The sequence below is a fragment of the Epargyreus clarus genome, unplaced genomic scaffold (genome assembly GCF_041222505.1).
Source record: "Epargyreus clarus isolate Ecla_fem2 unplaced genomic scaffold, WU_Ecla_fem_2.2 ptg000010l, whole genome shotgun sequence".
NCBI classification, from domain to species: domain Eukaryota; kingdom Metazoa; phylum Arthropoda; class Insecta; order Lepidoptera; family Hesperiidae; genus Epargyreus; species Epargyreus clarus.
Window position 1 is genome coordinate 7,997,206 of NW_027332218.1, and position 17,821 is coordinate 8,015,026.

At 36.7% G+C, this 17,821-nt stretch overlaps 2 protein-coding genes across 8 annotated transcripts in view; one reads left to right on the forward strand and one right to left on the reverse strand.

Moving 5' to 3' along the window:
• Jupiter (microtubule-associated protein Jupiter) overlaps positions 1–13,777 on the forward strand; it is a 230,246-nt gene extending 216,469 nt beyond the window's left edge. For 3 of the 7 annotated variants that reach the window (XM_073077358.1, XM_073077354.1, XM_073077356.1), the window contains 4 exons: positions 4,815–4,968; positions 7,593–7,758; positions 8,919–9,011; positions 12,299–13,777. In XM_073077358.1, coding sequence (XP_072933459.1) covers positions 4,815–4,968; positions 7,593–7,758; positions 8,919–9,011; positions 12,299–12,432 — 547 coding nt within the window. In that variant the 3' untranslated portion in view covers positions 12,433–13,777. The remainder of the gene's footprint in view (positions 1–4,814; positions 4,969–7,592; positions 7,759–8,918; positions 9,012–12,298) is intronic. The other 4 variants (XM_073077355.1, XM_073077359.1, XM_073077360.1 and 1 more) reach the window with 2 other exon arrangements.
• Positions 13,778–14,682: 905 nt separating this feature from the next.
• Dtd (D-aminoacyl-tRNA deacylase) lies at positions 14,683–17,318 on the reverse strand. Its single transcript, XM_073076947.1, has 4 exons — positions 17,192–17,318; positions 16,749–16,875; positions 15,453–15,561; positions 14,683–14,915 (listed from the first exon to the last, which is right to left on the reverse strand). Exons 1-4 carry the CDS (start codon positions 17,200–17,202, stop codon positions 14,764–14,766), a joined length of 399 nt encoding a protein of 132 aa, XP_072933048.1. The 5' UTR covers positions 17,203–17,318; the 3' UTR covers positions 14,683–14,763.
• Positions 17,319–17,821: the final 503 nt, after the last annotated feature.

Genomic DNA, 17,821 nt, shown 5'->3' on the forward strand with positions numbered 1-17,821 from the left:
TTATGTATGTTAAAAAAAAACACTGATAGGTTTGAAAAAAATAGTAACCACCATAAGTTTCAATACCAGAAATAGAAATAAATTAGCAATTCCGAAACATAGACTATGTAAGGTGGCTAGATCTTTCATGGGCAACTGTATTCGCTACTACAATAAAATACCCGACCACATTTTGAATCTCACAGAAAAAAAAGTTCAAACATGTCATTAAACAGACGCTGTGTAAAAAAACGTACTATAAACTAAGCGATTATTTGACTGACAAAACCGTGTGGTCTGAAGTAGCTCCAGCTCCACATGTACCATTACGTTAAGTTTGTCAATGTAAAAAACTTTTTTTTAAAAGATGTGTGTTATGGAGTTTCTTTCGCCGCTTCTTCTCCATAACGAAACACCTTGTGAAGTGGTGGTAGTTGTATTGACATTCAAAAAGTGCTCTGTAAAGAACCTATTTTGAATAAAAAAAATTGATTTGATTTGAAATACCAAAAGAAGCTCAGAATGTAGCTCCGTTGTAATGTGTGCGGGGTATAATGTTTGGTCGCTGCCTCTTGTTTTTGAAAAGCCAAATCGTAGATCGCGGTCGAAAAGTAGCATATCTGCTGCGATCCTTAGATGGTACTGCAGGTATAAAAATAACTCCGAAAAGTATCCGAGTATAAGTACTTAATGGGTAAGTACCGAGTATTTTATAAGTAACTGCTAGTGCAGATACTCATTCTGATATATTATTATATTGGTATTGAAGATTAAATTCAATCGGCATTTCTCTACGACGCCATTCCTAGGATATAAAAAAATATGACTCCCAAAATAGATTAAATTATTGTTTGGTAGTTATTAATTGACGAGCTTTAGTAGCTACTCAATAAAAATGGATTTATAGTAATGGATAAATTTCTATCATTGTGCGTATTTAACCCTGATAAATAAAATATTTATCTCGGATATTAAATCTTATATTAAAATAAAAGCTTTTAATATAAATAGCCTCTAATATTACGTAGTAAATCACACATTGACTCGACTCTGATTTATAAGGAACTGAAGAATTATTATTTGTATTACTCACTAGGTATTTAATTTAAACCCACGCTCTGAATGACCGGGGAATAAACATTTTTGCGTGTGAATGAGGGCCCTGTAAACGTCGGCATTCGTTCATTTTAGCTCGCTAAATTGACATCTCGCCATCGGTAGACAAGCTGCTTCGTTAGTGTCTACTCACACGTACTATAACTACTCTACATAGCAGCGATATAATGTTAGCAATGAGAACTACTTATTGCTGACATTATATCGCGTACGAGTAGCATCTCCGCACATTCTCGTAGCTGCTTTTTCGCGTAGCTCAAAGTTACCTGTATTTTTTATAATGTAGAGGTAGAAAACAAGCATGCAGACTACCTGATGGAAAGTGGCTACTGCCATCAATGGACAACTGTAGTCAACCCCAGATTGGAAGGTGGTAGAACCCTTTGTGGTTCGACTCCGGCAGCACCACCGCAGGCGTTCCAGCTTAGTTCTCAGGGGTAGCGGCGCATCTGTGGCCGACCTCAGGTGGGAATATCTAATCCTATCTGGGGTTGATTACAGATGTCCATGGGCGGCAGTAGCCACTTACCATCAGATGGACTGTATGCTCGGCTGCTACTCTGCTACAGATGCATTGCTGCCCCCAAGAACTAAGTTGGTTAGCCTCGGATGTTTATGTCTCCCTTACCTCAACTATCAAACCAGAACACAGTAGCGCTTAATACTGCTATTATTAGATGTGGCGGTGGTGCTTTTAGGGTCGAACAACAAAAAAATACAAAAAATAGTATCCTGTATATTGTTGATTTTGACGGCAAAATGTGGTCCATATTGAGGTAAAGGTATGGTCGTAAATAAATAATTGTCGTTATAATGTTGTTGTCGTGTAGTTGTCGTACGTGTGAATCGCCACTTAGGCGCCGGTTACCGCTCTCAGCGCAGATGCTGTGAACGATAACAGTTCCCACTTATAAATCCACATATTTGCGCTTCGAAACTAAACGCTATCTAGCCATCGCCGGCTCGAATTAACTGCCCGTCTAGATTTATAATCACCGCCACATTGCCGTTCGAGTTTAACAGTTCGTACAGTTCTATGGGTGTTGCGCACCGAGTTATCTTCGAGTTATGCAGTTGCGTTCGCGATTCGCGATTCGCAATTCGTTGCAAATGTTGCATGGTAATTATGTTTCATTTATTGAGTGCGATTTTATTTATGATGGAACATGTTTAAAGTAATTACTTAGGTTAGGGCCTGGTTCACAATGTTGAGTATAGTCTTCAATAAGCTACTTGGAGATTATACAACGAACAAAGGCATTATTTAAGTTTGAAAATATTCAAATACAAGTAAATGATAAAGCATTCGGGATTTCAAGTGACAAACAATCCTTAAAATAATTGTTTTGTTGAATAACTTTACTCTGTCAATCACAAGGGGTATTTATTGTAAAGAAATATAATGTTTAATAATAATCATACATTTGAATTTTATTGACATTATTATGTTCTAGAAGAACTCAAAGACAAATATAGTATCAATTTACCTACCGTCTCCAAATAATGTTATTTTTTGTATTTGTACTATTTGGCTATTAATACCAAATTACTTGCGTGTACCATTATAAATCTAAAATCAGGGCCCCGGAATACGCACGTCGCGGTCGTTTTTCTGTCGAGTCAATGAACTTTTGACGTTTTACCCTTCGCTCTATGTGTTTTTGACTGGAATTATGCTATTGATTTGCGTTGCTGACCAGGGGGCCGCCGGAAACGGGACCCTCCCATCAGCGTGTCCACTCAGGTGTGGGGAAACGTGGTTATCCTACACTGTTTAATTTCAATGTGCGTGCATATACAATTTCTATGGCGATATGGAATTAATATTGACCAGTGGTTTTATAGATATCAAATTTACGAAGTACGTAGGGCGGATATTATGTTTTTTTTTAATTAATAGAATGGGTTGTTAAATGTATTGTACAATTATGAACCATTTCATCTAAAACTAGCTGACCCGGCAAACGTTGTTGCCATATAAATAAAAAGAATGTTAAGGGTGAACAACCTTTAGGCGTATGAAAAATAGATAGTAGCTGATTCTCAGACCTACTGAATATGCATATAAAATTTGGTGAAAATCGGTAAAGCCGTTTCGGAGGAGTAACTAACATTGTGAAACGAGAATTATATATATAAAATGAAGTTTACTGGTATTGTATCAATAAAATTAAGTATAATACATTTACTAATGGAATGAGTACGTACCTACCTACAGGTTAGTATTCCAAGTTCTCTCGGCAATATTCTTAAAGTTTTAGATAAGTATATCGAAAACATAACCGCCACAACTACTTTTGAAAGCCATAGAATATTTTGAAATTGATTTTCGACAGTCATTTAGAGTAATCATTTTTAAAAGGTATCCTGTATAAATGTAGCATGTCTGTTTCTATCGTTTATTGTATAAAAAGACCCGTTACTTACGTTCATGAGCAGGAGCCACCCCAGCGGAAACGCGCTAAGCCCGTCCGCTCTGACCGCTCAGGTGTGGGGCGTCCGTTATTATCCTATCCCATTTAATGTTAATGAGCGTGCATATCGAATTTCTATGACAGAAGGGTATTAATGCAGCTCGCACACGAGCTATTTCTCAGCGGATGCGGAGATCGATGTCGCTGCTACGATTTGATCGCAATAATGACGCGGCGATTGGCCAATGCAGACATGCGTTTACCATCAGTGTTTGACGATTCAACTACTTTTTGTATTAACTTAATGCAAACGTTAATGCAAACGTTAAGTGAACGTGAAAAACGTGATGTGTGAATGTGTGGAAAACGTGTGTTTTATGTTCCCGCGACTGAATGCTGCAAGTGGAAATTGATGCAGCATTGATACAATTGCTAAAACGCGAATCGCCGATAGCCGATCGTTAGGGCCGTAACGCAACGCAATCGCTGTGATTTGGGAACCGTCGTAAAATTTGTGACTTTTTTATGAGAAATGTGGCATCAGTTTCTCAATAATTTTCATGAGGAGTTACACTAATATATTATTTCCTCATCAGAATCCATATTTGTTTCATCTAACTTTATTAAACAACGTCAAAGCTTCGACTTTTCTGAAGAAGATGAAGAAATCGCATAGTCGCAACTGAACATCGCCTACGCCTATAAATCGCTAGTGCGTTAAATCTCTAAGACCCAATACGGACGAGTCCGGTTCGACGGATTAAATAGATTTAATTTATTATCTACCTATGCGTTACGAAATGTTCGTGTTTCAAAGTCATTAAGAACGGATTCATTGTTAAGTTTGTGTGTTAACTAATGCGATGAAATATTGTGATTATTAAACATATGTACGTAGCTATTGATTTATTGTTGTGTTTAAATATGGCATGTATTCAATAGGTTAGGTACATTCTATATGTAAGTAAGTAGGTGGGTACAGCGTATAACAAGTGAGAATTTTATAACAACTTTATATTATTTAAATACAGGAATTATTTGTAGTCGAACAAACACGAAATTGGCAAATGTAATGTGCCGTAATACAATTGCAACTCTTACGATCTGTCAATTTCTCACAAAAGCTAAATCGAAATCAATTTATTCGTTTGTAAGCTACGATGCTACAGACAAATACACATACACACATTTAACGCTTTTGTAACAGCCTGCTTTTTTGCGTTTTCGGTTATAAATATAGCAGACGATTAATAGATATAGTATACTCCGGAATATATGTCTGACGTTCGTTTTTCTCCATTGCAGAGTTCCCAATGCACCAAAGAGCTGCATCGCTGAGATATTCAGCTCGGACGCGATCGACGGCGGCAGCCCCGTGAAGAACGGCAGCTCCCGTCAGCGCGTCGTACGCGACACGCCCACTCGCCCCCGGGACACGCACTCCAGGCTTTTTGGACAGGTACGCCAAGATCCACTTGATTAGATACCGTTCAGCTCGGACGCGATCGACGGTGGCCCCGTGAAGAACGGTAGCTCCCGTCCGCGCATCGTTCGCGATACGCCTTCTCGCTCCCGGGACACGCACTCCAGGCTTTCTGGACAGGTACGCTAGGATCAACCTACAATTAGGTACTGTTCAGCTCGGATGTGATCGGTAGAAGCAGCCTCTTGGAGGACAGCAGCTCCCGTACGCGCCACGCCTACTGGGCCCCCATACACGCACTTCAGGCTTTTTGGATTAAGCAAAAATAGGTACTCTGTAGGTGGTACCTATTTCTGCTTAATAACAGCATTGTTAAACGTTATTGAGTTTGAAGGGTGAGCTAAGGGAGACATACTTATTCAAGGCATTCCAGCTTAGTACTGTAGGGTAGTGGCTCACCCCTGGGAGATTTTTGGACAAGTAGGTTTACCCTGATCAGTTTAGCTAGACACCTTTCAGCTTTGATACAATAGACGGTGGCAATCCTGTGAGGATTTTTGAACTTTTTGCCGTCAATAATCTTTTACCATCCATAAGGGTTCGTACACAAAACTGCGATGCGACGTCGCATCGCAAAAATCTGCGAGCTCCCTCGACGCATCGCAAGAACTTGCGAATTGATTCGCATCGCACAGTGGTTGTTGTTGTTGGTCACCCTGAGAGACGCTACGCCGCACGATATCGCATCGCAGCAATTCGCATCGCAATTTTCTGCGTTGCGAATTCGCATCGCGTCGCATCGCAGTTTTGTGTTCGAGCCCTAAATCATGGTAGCTTGTTTGATACCTAATGCAACAAGAATACATTCAAATGTTTTCTTTTTTAAAAGACATCCCAAAGAAGAGAGGTTATCTATTCATCGCGTATACTTTTTTTACTCCGTATTTTCGGTTACAATTCAATCGAAATAGAATAACACGGGCTCAACCAAGTGTAAATTAAGGTTGATGCATAAATTTGATATTGCATGTCATTTAAAGATACCTAATAGTCTAAGACAGAACTTGGTTCTTGTCTCGGGCACTTTGATGCCATGTAATCTGGACGAACGGAAATGCACCTGCCATAGACGGCCCATAATTTGTGGGCATGACAGGTGTGCAAGCGTTCTAGATTATGGTCCGACAAACTTTTCTGTGCGTGTAGCGGGGGCGCCACTAGCGACCTTAGTGTTGCTAGGCTTAAAAAACAACTTAAGAAGCGGAAAATTTAACGATTTTTTTTTATTAATCAAATCGAAAATATTTTATTCAAAAAAGAAAATTCTTTGCAGTACTCTTTTTGAACAATGCATCTACCACCAATTTGCATGGTGTTTCGTTATGGAGAAGAAGCGATTATATGATTGTGTCTTTCTAAGTAACACTATATTCAAAATTTTTAACAATATTACCATGAAAACTTGTTTAAGAGTAAGAATTTAATAAATATACGATATATTTATTAAATTAACATAAAAAGTAAAAACTTTTTACCTGGCAAAAGAGGTAAATCGTTGATGGAACTGGCAATAAATGACCATAGACAATAGAGCATAGCTGTTTTCGTAAACCGCCACACGCACAGATAATCTTGTCGAACTATAGTTAGCTTGTTGCTCCTTCAGATACCCGCTTAATTTAGTTTCTACGCGGAGCACAGATAAACACAGATAGCACTGGGTTTGTTTATTGAGTCTGGCCGGTACGAGATAAACTGTGTAATAATAACAATAAACGATATCTGAGCACAGTCCCGCAATAGGATTTCCTGTTGGGCGTTAAATTATTAAACAAAGGTAGGTGCACAAAAAGTCAGTCTAAAGTGTTTATAGGAAAACTATTTATTTTCAATTTTTTTTATAATACAAGAATAGCATACGAGCATGCAGTCCACCTGATGGTAAGTGGCTACTGCCGCCCATGGACATCTGTAATCAACCCCAGATAGGATTAGTTATTCCTGCCTGTGTTGGCCACAGATGCGCCGCTACCCCTCAGGACTAAGCTAGAACGCCTCGGAAAAGTCTGTCTCCCTTACCACACCCTTTAAACCGGAACACAGCAGCGCCTAACACTGCTGTTATAAGGTAGAAATAGGTGTGGTGCCGCCGGAGTCGAACCACAAGGGGTTCTACCACCTTCAAAATTTGCAGGTTTTGTGTTATTTTTCAGTACCTATATAATTTCCACTTCTTATTGACGTGTAGTTGAATACTGCTCTTATGGATAAAAGTAAGTAAGTAAGCTGGTAGAATTTTTCGTGCTTCGCCTCCGTAGGCACAACTACCAGTCGCATGCGCATTCTTGCCTAGGTTTCATAATGTGAAATGCTGCTGTTTGGTTTTGTAGGATGTGATAACAACAACACTTAAAATATGTATGTATTCCAACTTAGTGCTCAAGGGTAGCAACACATCTGTGAGCGGCATCAAGTGGTACTATTTGAGGTGGATAATAGATAACAGCAGCAGTGACTACTCCCAGCAAATGGTTTGCATGCTTACTTCTACTTCAGTGTTATTAAAAAAATGCTGTAGCAGTAGCGTTATGGTCGCGATTTATTTATTTATATTCATTCAATTTTAGTCCATTTCTGATTATAACCATTGTAAATTTCAGGTCAACAACTCCCCGGTAGCGCCGATGGTGACAGACACAATCCGCAGCCACATCCAGTTCGGCGACTCGGAGATGAACGGTGGCAGCCCGTCGCACTCACCGTCCAAGATGAACGGCAGCGCGTCCTCCACGCCCAGCCGAGGTGAGACGGAGGTCGCCGAGCACTGTGAGTCGATTCTGATGTAGGCACGATGACAGCACGGTAGCGAGGCTATGGGCGAGGATCACGTTCGAAACTTGAATGGAATAGTGTTGCCATGTTAAAAAGTTATGACGTTACACTATGGTATTATGCCATAGAGTCATACTAATCTATGCTGTTGTCAAAATTGTACAGAATCGTTATAGTTTAATTATTTAGTTCGATTACAGTAATAAATAGGATAGTAAGAACGAAACAAAATTAATTCTTTTGACAAATAACCATTTTTAAAAACAGTTAGATTTGGAATAATAAATAAATCCGGTAGTGATGTTAATTTCATTCCATTTTCGAACAATATTGAACCGTTGAGAGAGCTTCAATATATTTATAATGCCCTTTATCAAGAAAGGGATCAGCTCTTTGAACGGTCACGGTGGAGCACCGCTCGCGTGCCCGGCACACATTCGGCACTCGTGCACGCTAGGATGTTCATTTACATGCTTCTTAATACTTGTATAGGTATCGCCAAATTTTATGGCCGCTCAGATATTGCTGCGTTTCGCAACGCAGTAGGTATGTACCTTAAGGACTCCGTATACTGACTTTGGGAATCCTCAAAGCGGTGATAAATTTTGGCGCGGATCATACATAACTATCGATTTACTCTCTGATACCCTATCATTTCGATTACCAAATAACTAATGTCGAATGATTTCATAATTACTTATCTGAGATAACATGACAATAATAGCAGAGCTTTGCCTGTGAGTACTTATATGAATGAATATATAATCCAGAACGTTTGATTTTAAAACAATAACAAAAGGACTGACGTATGCGATTGTAACTTGAGATTGTTACTAACGTAACACAATAATAAATAGATTCTATTAAATAATTAATTAAAATGTTATTACTCCCATGGAATAAGTACGGTTTATTTTAAAAATAGGGGTGTAAGAGCAGGGTCAACGTTTCTTTTAATTCTTAACCTTAATATTCGTAAAAATGGCGGCTTAATGAGAGTTTAATTATTTTACTTTCGAACCAAAAAATGAAAAGAGTTTTTGTTCATTAACTTGATTATTTTTTGTTGGATCTACGTGAAATGAAACGTGATGAAACGTTGACCTTGTACAATTAGTATACAAATAAAAACCGTTTGTTCTGTAAATGGTCAGTATCATACACGCCACCGAAGAGGAATCCAGTGACCGGTGACGGAGTGGTAGTGCCACCGCCGCGCCGTCGCCACCCGGCCGCCAGCTTGCGAGGTGCCGACCCGACCCTCAACTTCCCCGACCTTGAGCTCGACTACCAACCCGTGAACCCTTACCTAGAACCCCAGCCGACCCATCGCTACTTCACCCGCGATTGGCCGCCAAAGCCAGCTAATTATTATGTAGAATCGACCACCAAACCTAGTGTCGCTGTCCGTCAAACCCCATACACTTTACTAGGCCTCAAAACGGACGACCCTGAGAGGAGCCATCCTATAATTAATCCCGATTCGTTGTCCCCACAACTCGTTCTCGATAAGCACTGGCCTCCGTTTCCAGCGCAACATTACCTCGAACCGACTGAGCATCATATTCCCCATCATCCGCTACCACCATACGCTTTCGTCGGCATGACTTCCGCTTTAGGCGAGAGACCTATGCCCGATTACAAGTACGATCCGATTCCCACATTAGACGGACCTGTCGATCCTTTCATTATTGCGAATACGCATCCACCGCCTACCCTTTTTAAATATGAGCGTGACGGTCCAATACCGGATGTGATTCCGCTGCAAACTCCCTCGGCTCCAGGCCCGGCTACCTTGACAGGATTTCCGCCCATATTCCATAAATATGTCCCCGGATATTTGTTCGATGTCAAACGGCATGCAGAGGACTTGAAACCTAAGACGTACTATGTAGACTATGTTCGCCGACGAGAAATGGGTGGGTGTTTAATTTTGTAGAGATTGAAGGAGAAATTTGCACTAAATCTAAACTTACTTAATGCCAAATGCGAAACAGTTCACTAAAACAAAGCTTTTGTACTTTGCAAATCAAATGGTTAATTAAGAAGATATTTTTGCTTGCTACAAAAGGACTGCAAGACGATTCCTTCAAGACGTTTAAATTAAGCACTCACAGCCATTTTATTATTTGCTTTTTGTATTTGAAATAAAATAGTTTGATAAATAAATAAAATTGTAAGGCTCCTGAACGACGGGCTTGTTTCAATAATAAAAACAAAATGTTAGAAACTTCGTTTTATACACATTTAAATCTTCTACAATAACAATATCGTTACGTAACGGTGACATTACACTTATTTCAGAAGTAGGCGAAATGCAATTAGAGCACCATCCAACTGAAATTCTGCAGTCAGATGGTGGTACTACTGCAATTTTGCAGTAATTGTGGCGTCCGATATATTCGTCCGTGATATTATCACGCGTTGCAAAACAAACGCCCGTCGCTCAGGGGCATCAGCCTTATTTCCAAAGCATCTTATATCGATATAATTAGTTTAATGATGTATTTACTTGCTTGTTGTGATGTGACCTAAATTGTAGATGTATTCTGTATTGTTCTTTTAGTATTTATGTAGAGCGTAGATTAAAAACTTGTTTGAATTCCTATCATTTCGGTACCTAGAAGACTATATTTGTGGGTAAACTTGAAACCTTAGTATGAGTTTTCAATATTAAAAAACATAAAATATAGAAATTACTTTATCTAAAGTTAATTTAAAGTTTACATCAAATTATATTAAATATGAATAACTTTTACTTATTGCCTACTCGTACTAATTTTACATTGTTTTAATCTATAGTGGTTTTCGAAGGACAGGAATATAAATAGACCAAATTATGAAATGAAAAAGAATTCAGTTTAAGCTATGTTTTATAAAATATGTATCTACTTGTTATTTTCCAACTATCGCACGCCTATCCAGTCTTGCTGTAACGCTATGTTGGTTTGGGTGTATAACGTCAAAAAAGCAAAATGCCATAATTATCGAATTGTCAGGTGTCAGTATTTTGTTGCAAATTCCCGAATCCGCAAGTATAAACCTCGTTGTAAAAGACAACTATGTTTTGTCTGTTTTCTCATTTGTACACGTATATTGTGTGTCTACCCATGGGGTATAAGACTGCTGCGTGAACTCGTAGCCTAAGAAGAGTTTCTAAGCGTTGAACTCACGATTTGCACATATATGGAGCACGTCTTTCTAAGTTCCTCAGGAATGCTCTTCCTGATTTTTCTTCATTTTCTTGTAATAATTTATTTTAAATGTATTTACTTCTTATCTATTTATATCTTATTTCTTTTTTCTCTCTCTTTCTCTCATTCTTTCTTTTTTATGTTCTTCTTTCTCCCCTTTTTATTATTTTATTTTATTTCTTATTTATTATTATTTTTTAGTATAGTTGTACCGCCTTTAATTTTTCTGCACATCCCTAAGGTTGACTGGGAGAAAATGCTATTTAGCATTAAGTCCGCCTTTTGTACCACATTGTTTTAACATGGTCAATAAAGAGTTAATAATAATAATAATATATCGTATTAAAAACCTAGCATTTTACAAATTCGTCGGCAAATCTGTACCTTTACAATTCGCTAATATGTCGTTCTGTGTTTTCGACGTTATCCACCTAAATCGCTACGTTGTATGTACCCTACCTGTATTCTCTAATAAGTTGTTTCCTACGTTGTAGATAGAAATTGTATTTGTATAGTTGTAAACAAAAAGTATAGCTAATAGCGTAGATAATGACACTGTGTAAGAGATCTAGCTACTATAGTTTACATTTATAATTACTGATGTAGAAATCTAGTTATTAATTAAGAATGCAATTATTGTAAAATAGAAAAGTCACGTTTGCATGTTGTACGCAAGTTAATTTACTATAATAATTTACGTGTTCATCTTACTGTGAAAGAGTATGTAATAATTGTGCTTAGAAAGTGTTTCATTTTGATGATTTAATGAATCTACAAAGATCTTGACATGTCATTATATTCGCATAAAATTTTGAAATTTCTTAATGGTCACATGACGAAGACTACGGTTTTCTCTCACTGAGTGCGTTTTGTGGATGAAAAACCAAATGAGTTGAAATTTAGACTTTATTTTAGATCATGCTGGAAACACCATAGAGAATGTATTGGCCTTCGATAAAATCAAGATACAGAACGCACTCTGTGTGACATTGCCTTTACTGATATTTTAATGGCATTCGCATTGTTTCAATTGTATTTATGTTATTGCAGTGTTTCGGCTTTATCTTGACATTATTTTATTTCATCGCATTGTTTAATACTCTCCGAATGCCTCAGCTGGCTGATTCATAATGACATGTTATTTAAAACTGTATTGCAGTTTGATGGTCGTACTTCAAAATGTACGACCAAAATATCCATTCTCCATGTAGTTACTGCATTCGGAGTAAAACTTCATTGTTGTGGCACGTAAACATTACGTTAAATGCTACATTGTTACATATGCACGATTTTTTTAAATATTTTATACAGATTTTTTAAAGGTAATTTAATTTTTCCAGAGGGCAACCCCATCACCGGTGACGGCTACAAGTCGATGAACGGGCAGATCAACACGGTCACGTCGTTAAACGGTAACAGCAACATGATCAATAGCCGCGTACCACCCGGCGGGTTCTCTTCCGGACTCTGGTAGACCGCAGCAACCAACGCCACCACACTACGAGCGGCCAACCACTATAACTCCACTGCCGTCACTATATAAGTGCTCGCACACGCGCAATATTATCGATAACTTGACATCACTAATAATTTATTGTAATGTTGACAGTAGTTCGTTCACAAACGCAATTCTGGCAATATAATGTATTCTTATTTGTAATATTGTGCGTGTGCGGGCGCCTTTTCGACGACGACACCGCGAATTTACACCCAGATTCCATTGTGCGATCATTCCCACACAAAAAAAAATTAACGCGGTGGTAAATTAAAACGCATTTATTTCTTAAAGTTACTATTATGATATTCCTTTTTTAATTAACTAAATTCAAGTAGCATTGGCAACACTTAGTAACTTGCACAGATAAAAAATCCAACGTCCATTATAACTGAAAGGGTATATGTTGTTTATAAAAATCCTTAGCCTGTCCCAGTAACATCTTACTCGAATAATTTAGACTAGATTATTATTATAGATATTTTTGTAATAGTAATTAATATTTCGATAGCTATTAAAGGTAACAGATTCGAATGGGACTTTGAAAACGTTGGAGATTCGAACTTAGAAACTGCGTTGAATGAAGCGCGGCTAACGATGATTCCAGAATGTTTCTCCCGTGTTTTCAAATGTCTCCACATTTTTAATTAAGACCATGAAAATTGTAATCTTTCACACTTTAAGCGCATGTTTACGGATTGATATCTTGAATTAGGAGTGAGGATACGTATCAGCAATATACCAAAACGAATAGTGCCTTGATCGGTGATGACGAGAAATTCTATAAGAATCAAAGTACGATTGGTTTAGCGTGGAATGGTAAAATCACGTAAAAGCAAGAAAAGTGATTATATATCTATATATCACGGTATAGAAATAGTAATCATGCGGCACTCGGCTAATTGATAATATTAATTAACTTAACTTATATTCGACACTATTTAAGGATCATTTTATCTCGTTTGTTGATTCATTATCATAATATTTAAAAATAGAGGGTTTATAGATTGCATTTATTTTGTCTGTTTATACATTTTTTTAGTTTATTTTCTACTCGTTTAGATTAAAATGTAAAAATGGATTTGAATCTTGGTCGATTATCTGTTAACAATAACTATTATTATATTATGGACCATAGAGTTGTAGAACATTCTCGTTTAAATGACATAGACATTTTTTAGAATTAGCGTAGGCATATCATCTTTGTAAAAACGTTTATTATTATTATTATAACATAATCGCTGACACACTGGCCTAACTTTAACAAGTGTTAATAGATAATAACCATTACTTCAAAATAAAGTTTTTTTATTAATAGTGTAAAGTGTTATTTTATTTATTCACCCAAGTCATACGTATATAAACAATAATAGTGAAAAATTCAGTCTTATTTTTTAACGAGGCGATCATAGATGCGTTACTTCCTCCTTAAACTCGAACGTCTGGATCAGCTAAAGTGCTTCTGTATAATCCACTTTATCATACTCATCAATTTATTATCTATCTTTTTTATTATCTATGGGCGGTAACGCTGAATTGAGAACGGTGGCGCCAAATTCGCGCGCTTTTTGAGTGTCCGTCAATTATTTGTGTGTTAAATTGTTGTATCAACTAAAGTAAAAATATAAAAACATTATTAGAAGGATAACTAGTTATATTAATACACTGAAGACGGTAATAGTATGGCAGAATATAAAATACATTTTGAGGTAGGATTCCTAATTTTCTATCGTATTCAGATTCGAAAGATGTTACATTGACATTAATATCAGGTGTCCGATGCCTAATAATAAAACGAAACATTCAGTAAATTCAAAGCACAGTATTGTTCGAAATTGATCCACTTTATTGAATTGAAATAAATCAGTATATTAATGAACGTAAACTCCTGCTGGGAACGATTAGCAAATGTACAAATATGCTAAAGAAAGATAAACGTATAGGAGTACCATGCAGGAAAATATTTAGCACAATAGTTGCCTGCAAAAGTTGTCGTCTGATTCCATAGCTCTTTATAAGAATTATATAAAATAGGCGCAGTAGCAATAATCAGAAGATACAGATTAAATTTAATGATACACCACAATGTCAACGCCTCGCCGATAGATGGCTCTGTTAGCATTGAAATGGATTTTGAAGCAGATGGCGACCTGGACTTCTGTATCAATTTGAATACGGATAGGAAAAATATATGTGAAAAGTACTATGTTATAAAATAAATTGAAAGAAAACTGGACACGACATTTTATTGTGTTACACTAAATTTAATATAAATAAACATTTATTACTTAATTAACTTGAAATATTCTATCAACTATCTTCCCCTTTTTCTACAGCGTCAGTTGTTTCAGTTATTGCAGGTTGATTCTTTGGCGTTTTGGTGAGAATTGGAGATTCTATTGAAAATGTCACAGGTCCGTCATTTTGTATGTAAACTTGCATGTATTCACCGAACAACCCGTCTGAAATGAGATATACATATTCTTATAGTATCACTAAATTTGGTCGTACCAACTCTGAAACATTCATGGGCTCATGGACAACAACTTTGCTAAAGATCATCACTTGATCAAATGCATAGTTTACGATTCAATCCTTACTAATATTGATTAAAATAATCGACTTTTTGGTCCAAAAGATCGATTCTCCGATTAATCGATCTTCCCTAGTTCCCGTGGGCTTTCCGGGATACAAACTATCCTATGTCCTTTCTGGCGTTTTAGACTATCTTTGTACAAAATTTCATTAAAATCAGTTCAGTTGTTTAGGCGTGAAGAGACAACCAGACAGACAGACAGAGTTACTTTCGGATTTATAATATTAGCAAGGATAAGGTAGTACGCGGAGTAGGCAGGCCAGGCAGTTCTACTCTGTAGACATCACTGCCACACCTATTTCTATCCTCTAACAGCAGTGCTTCTGTGTTCTTGTTTGAAGCATATCGTAGGAGAGAGACTTATACAAAACATTGCTGTCGAAAGATTAGAGTATAAACTTACCTTTAACTTTGTCAGGCACATATGCCTGTTTTAATCTTTGTAAAAACTTTTCATAGAATTCCTTAGATTGTGCAGCTGGCATTGACTTATGAAAATCTGGTTTGGTGCCCTAGAAAATAATTATTAGGTACTTAGTAGGAATATTTCACAAATTTTACAATAACTAGTATTCCCTGAATGGTCGAAATTTTAATGGTCAGATTTTTTTAATGATATTATAGTTTGTCAATAGCTACCAAAAGAAACGAGCAAGACACTAAACTGTTTTGCCTTTTCTTATTTGATTTTAATATTGTAAGAGGTATGAACAAACGAAAAACGAACTATATGTAAGGTAGATAGATTAATCTACCACTAGCGCTTATAAACGAATTCTACTGCCATCGCAGTTTCGCCGTGACCACGATCTATGTAACTGGTTCGAAATATCGGCAATAGAGGATATGAAAAAAACGCGTATTGTGAGTACCTGTACCATAATAAAATGTATCAATTCCGTGACATTCATACATTTTTAGTTAGACTAAAGGCATCAGTGACAAGCCTATTTCTCTCTAGGTCAAGATAATAAGGGGCAATACTTCCTATAAGGGAACGTACCCATACTACGTGACTCATTTAGGGGGGGGAGGGAGGTCTTTAAAATGTTATGCTAAATCACAGAAGTGGAGAGGGGCTTAGATTTTTGTCACGTAGTAAAATTCATCGAGAGAAATCTCGCAAGCAAGCAAGTCGACGAGAATCTGTGCTACAGGTGTATACAATAATTTCGTTGTACGATCGGGGCTCAGGACACAGTTCCCGTTTTTTTTTTTTTGCTCGTCTCGCCGGCTTATGACATGTTTCCCGGTTTTTTTATTTTGCTCGTCGCGCCATTTCATGACATGTTTAAGGCATACCTAATCCCAAATTTACCTAGTACAACCCATTTCTAATACTACGTAACAATTTGAGGAAGGGGGGGGAGGGGTCTTAGCATATACTACGGGTGGTCACAGAAGGGGGGGAGGGGTCGAAAAATATTAAAAAATAGGTTACGTAGTATGGGTACATTCCCTAATAGTTGTTCTTACTACTAAGGTAATTGTTGCAATGTTCTGGTTTGAAGGGAGACATATTTAGGGAGATATATTGGAGAGATTGGAGGCATTCCAACTTAATCCACAGTGGTTGAAATGCAACTGTGACAGTCAGACAGTCTAATGTCTCGAATCCCTTCTGAAGTTGATTACAGATGTCAGTTACAATCAGGTGAACTACATGTTTGTTGTATCAGATGGACTACATAATACCAACCTGCCATGTATTGTAGAGAGTAAATTGACTAACACAGAGGATCTCAAAATTCTTATTAACTATATTCGTCTTCCATCTCTTGTTGTTGTCATCGTCAAATAGTTTTATGCTTAGAATTTTACGTACACTGAAATAAAAGAAAAAACAATTTTATTACTTTTAATTTTTAACAACTACAAACATTAAGTAAGTACCAAAGGAGGATGGGAAGGTTTTTAATTCGCTTATTTTTTACTATTATATTAAATATAATCCAATCTAAACAAGTCCTGAAATTATTGAGTCAATAACAACTTTATATACTATATCTAATTTTTAGGTTGCTAGCCACCCAGCTTGATACTTTTATTTTAGAACTAAATAATACTTTTAGATTTTAACTGTAGTTGTCCATTGCTACTTAAGAGCATACTAAAAGTAAAGTATAAGTAACAGATACTTACATATATTCCATATCTTTTTCAGTATCGGTAGTACATATACCGACAAACACACAGGCTCCTTGACCAATGCTACCGACAACTTCATCATTTACTGAAAATGAAAATTTAACTATTATTTATTGGTTTTGAGTTATAATTAACAAAATTCCTTTCTTTCTATTATTTTGAATAAATGTTTAAGTAAATAAAGTCAGCCATTTAAAAGTGGTATACTTTTTCAGAAGTTAAGAATTAAATCAGTACCAAATTTAAAACTAGCATCAATTTAAATCATATTATTTTTATACTTATACACATTATTAAATCTTAGTAATTATGTTTGTTAGGATAATATTTAGGCCAGATTTATGTAGTTTTCCACATAAATGAAATTTCAGAATCAACCTGTGATCCAAAACATATGGTTTTACGCCAGCAATGATATAACCCTAACTAAACTTACATATTTGTATAATTCAATAAGAGTATAAAAATTATTATGATTGCAATCGATGTTATTTTTAAAATCGGGGCTTATTTTACTTAATAGTTTAATTTATATCAAATCAAATAATTAATCCAGCATAATATTAAAAAATCGTGTGTACTTGCCTGTAACTTTAAGCTAAGCGCTCTCATTTTCGGACCTTA

Coding starts and splice junctions, on each gene's coding strand:
- Dtd (XM_073076947.1), bottom strand. Junction 15,562..16,748: donor CTCTCTACAATACATGGCAG/GTTGGTATTATG, acceptor ATTATTTTCTAG/GGCACCAAACCAGATTTTCA. Junction 14,916..15,452: donor TGTGCCTGACAAAGTTAAAG/GTAAGTTTATAC, acceptor ATCTCATTTCAG/ACGGGTTGTTCGGTGAATAC.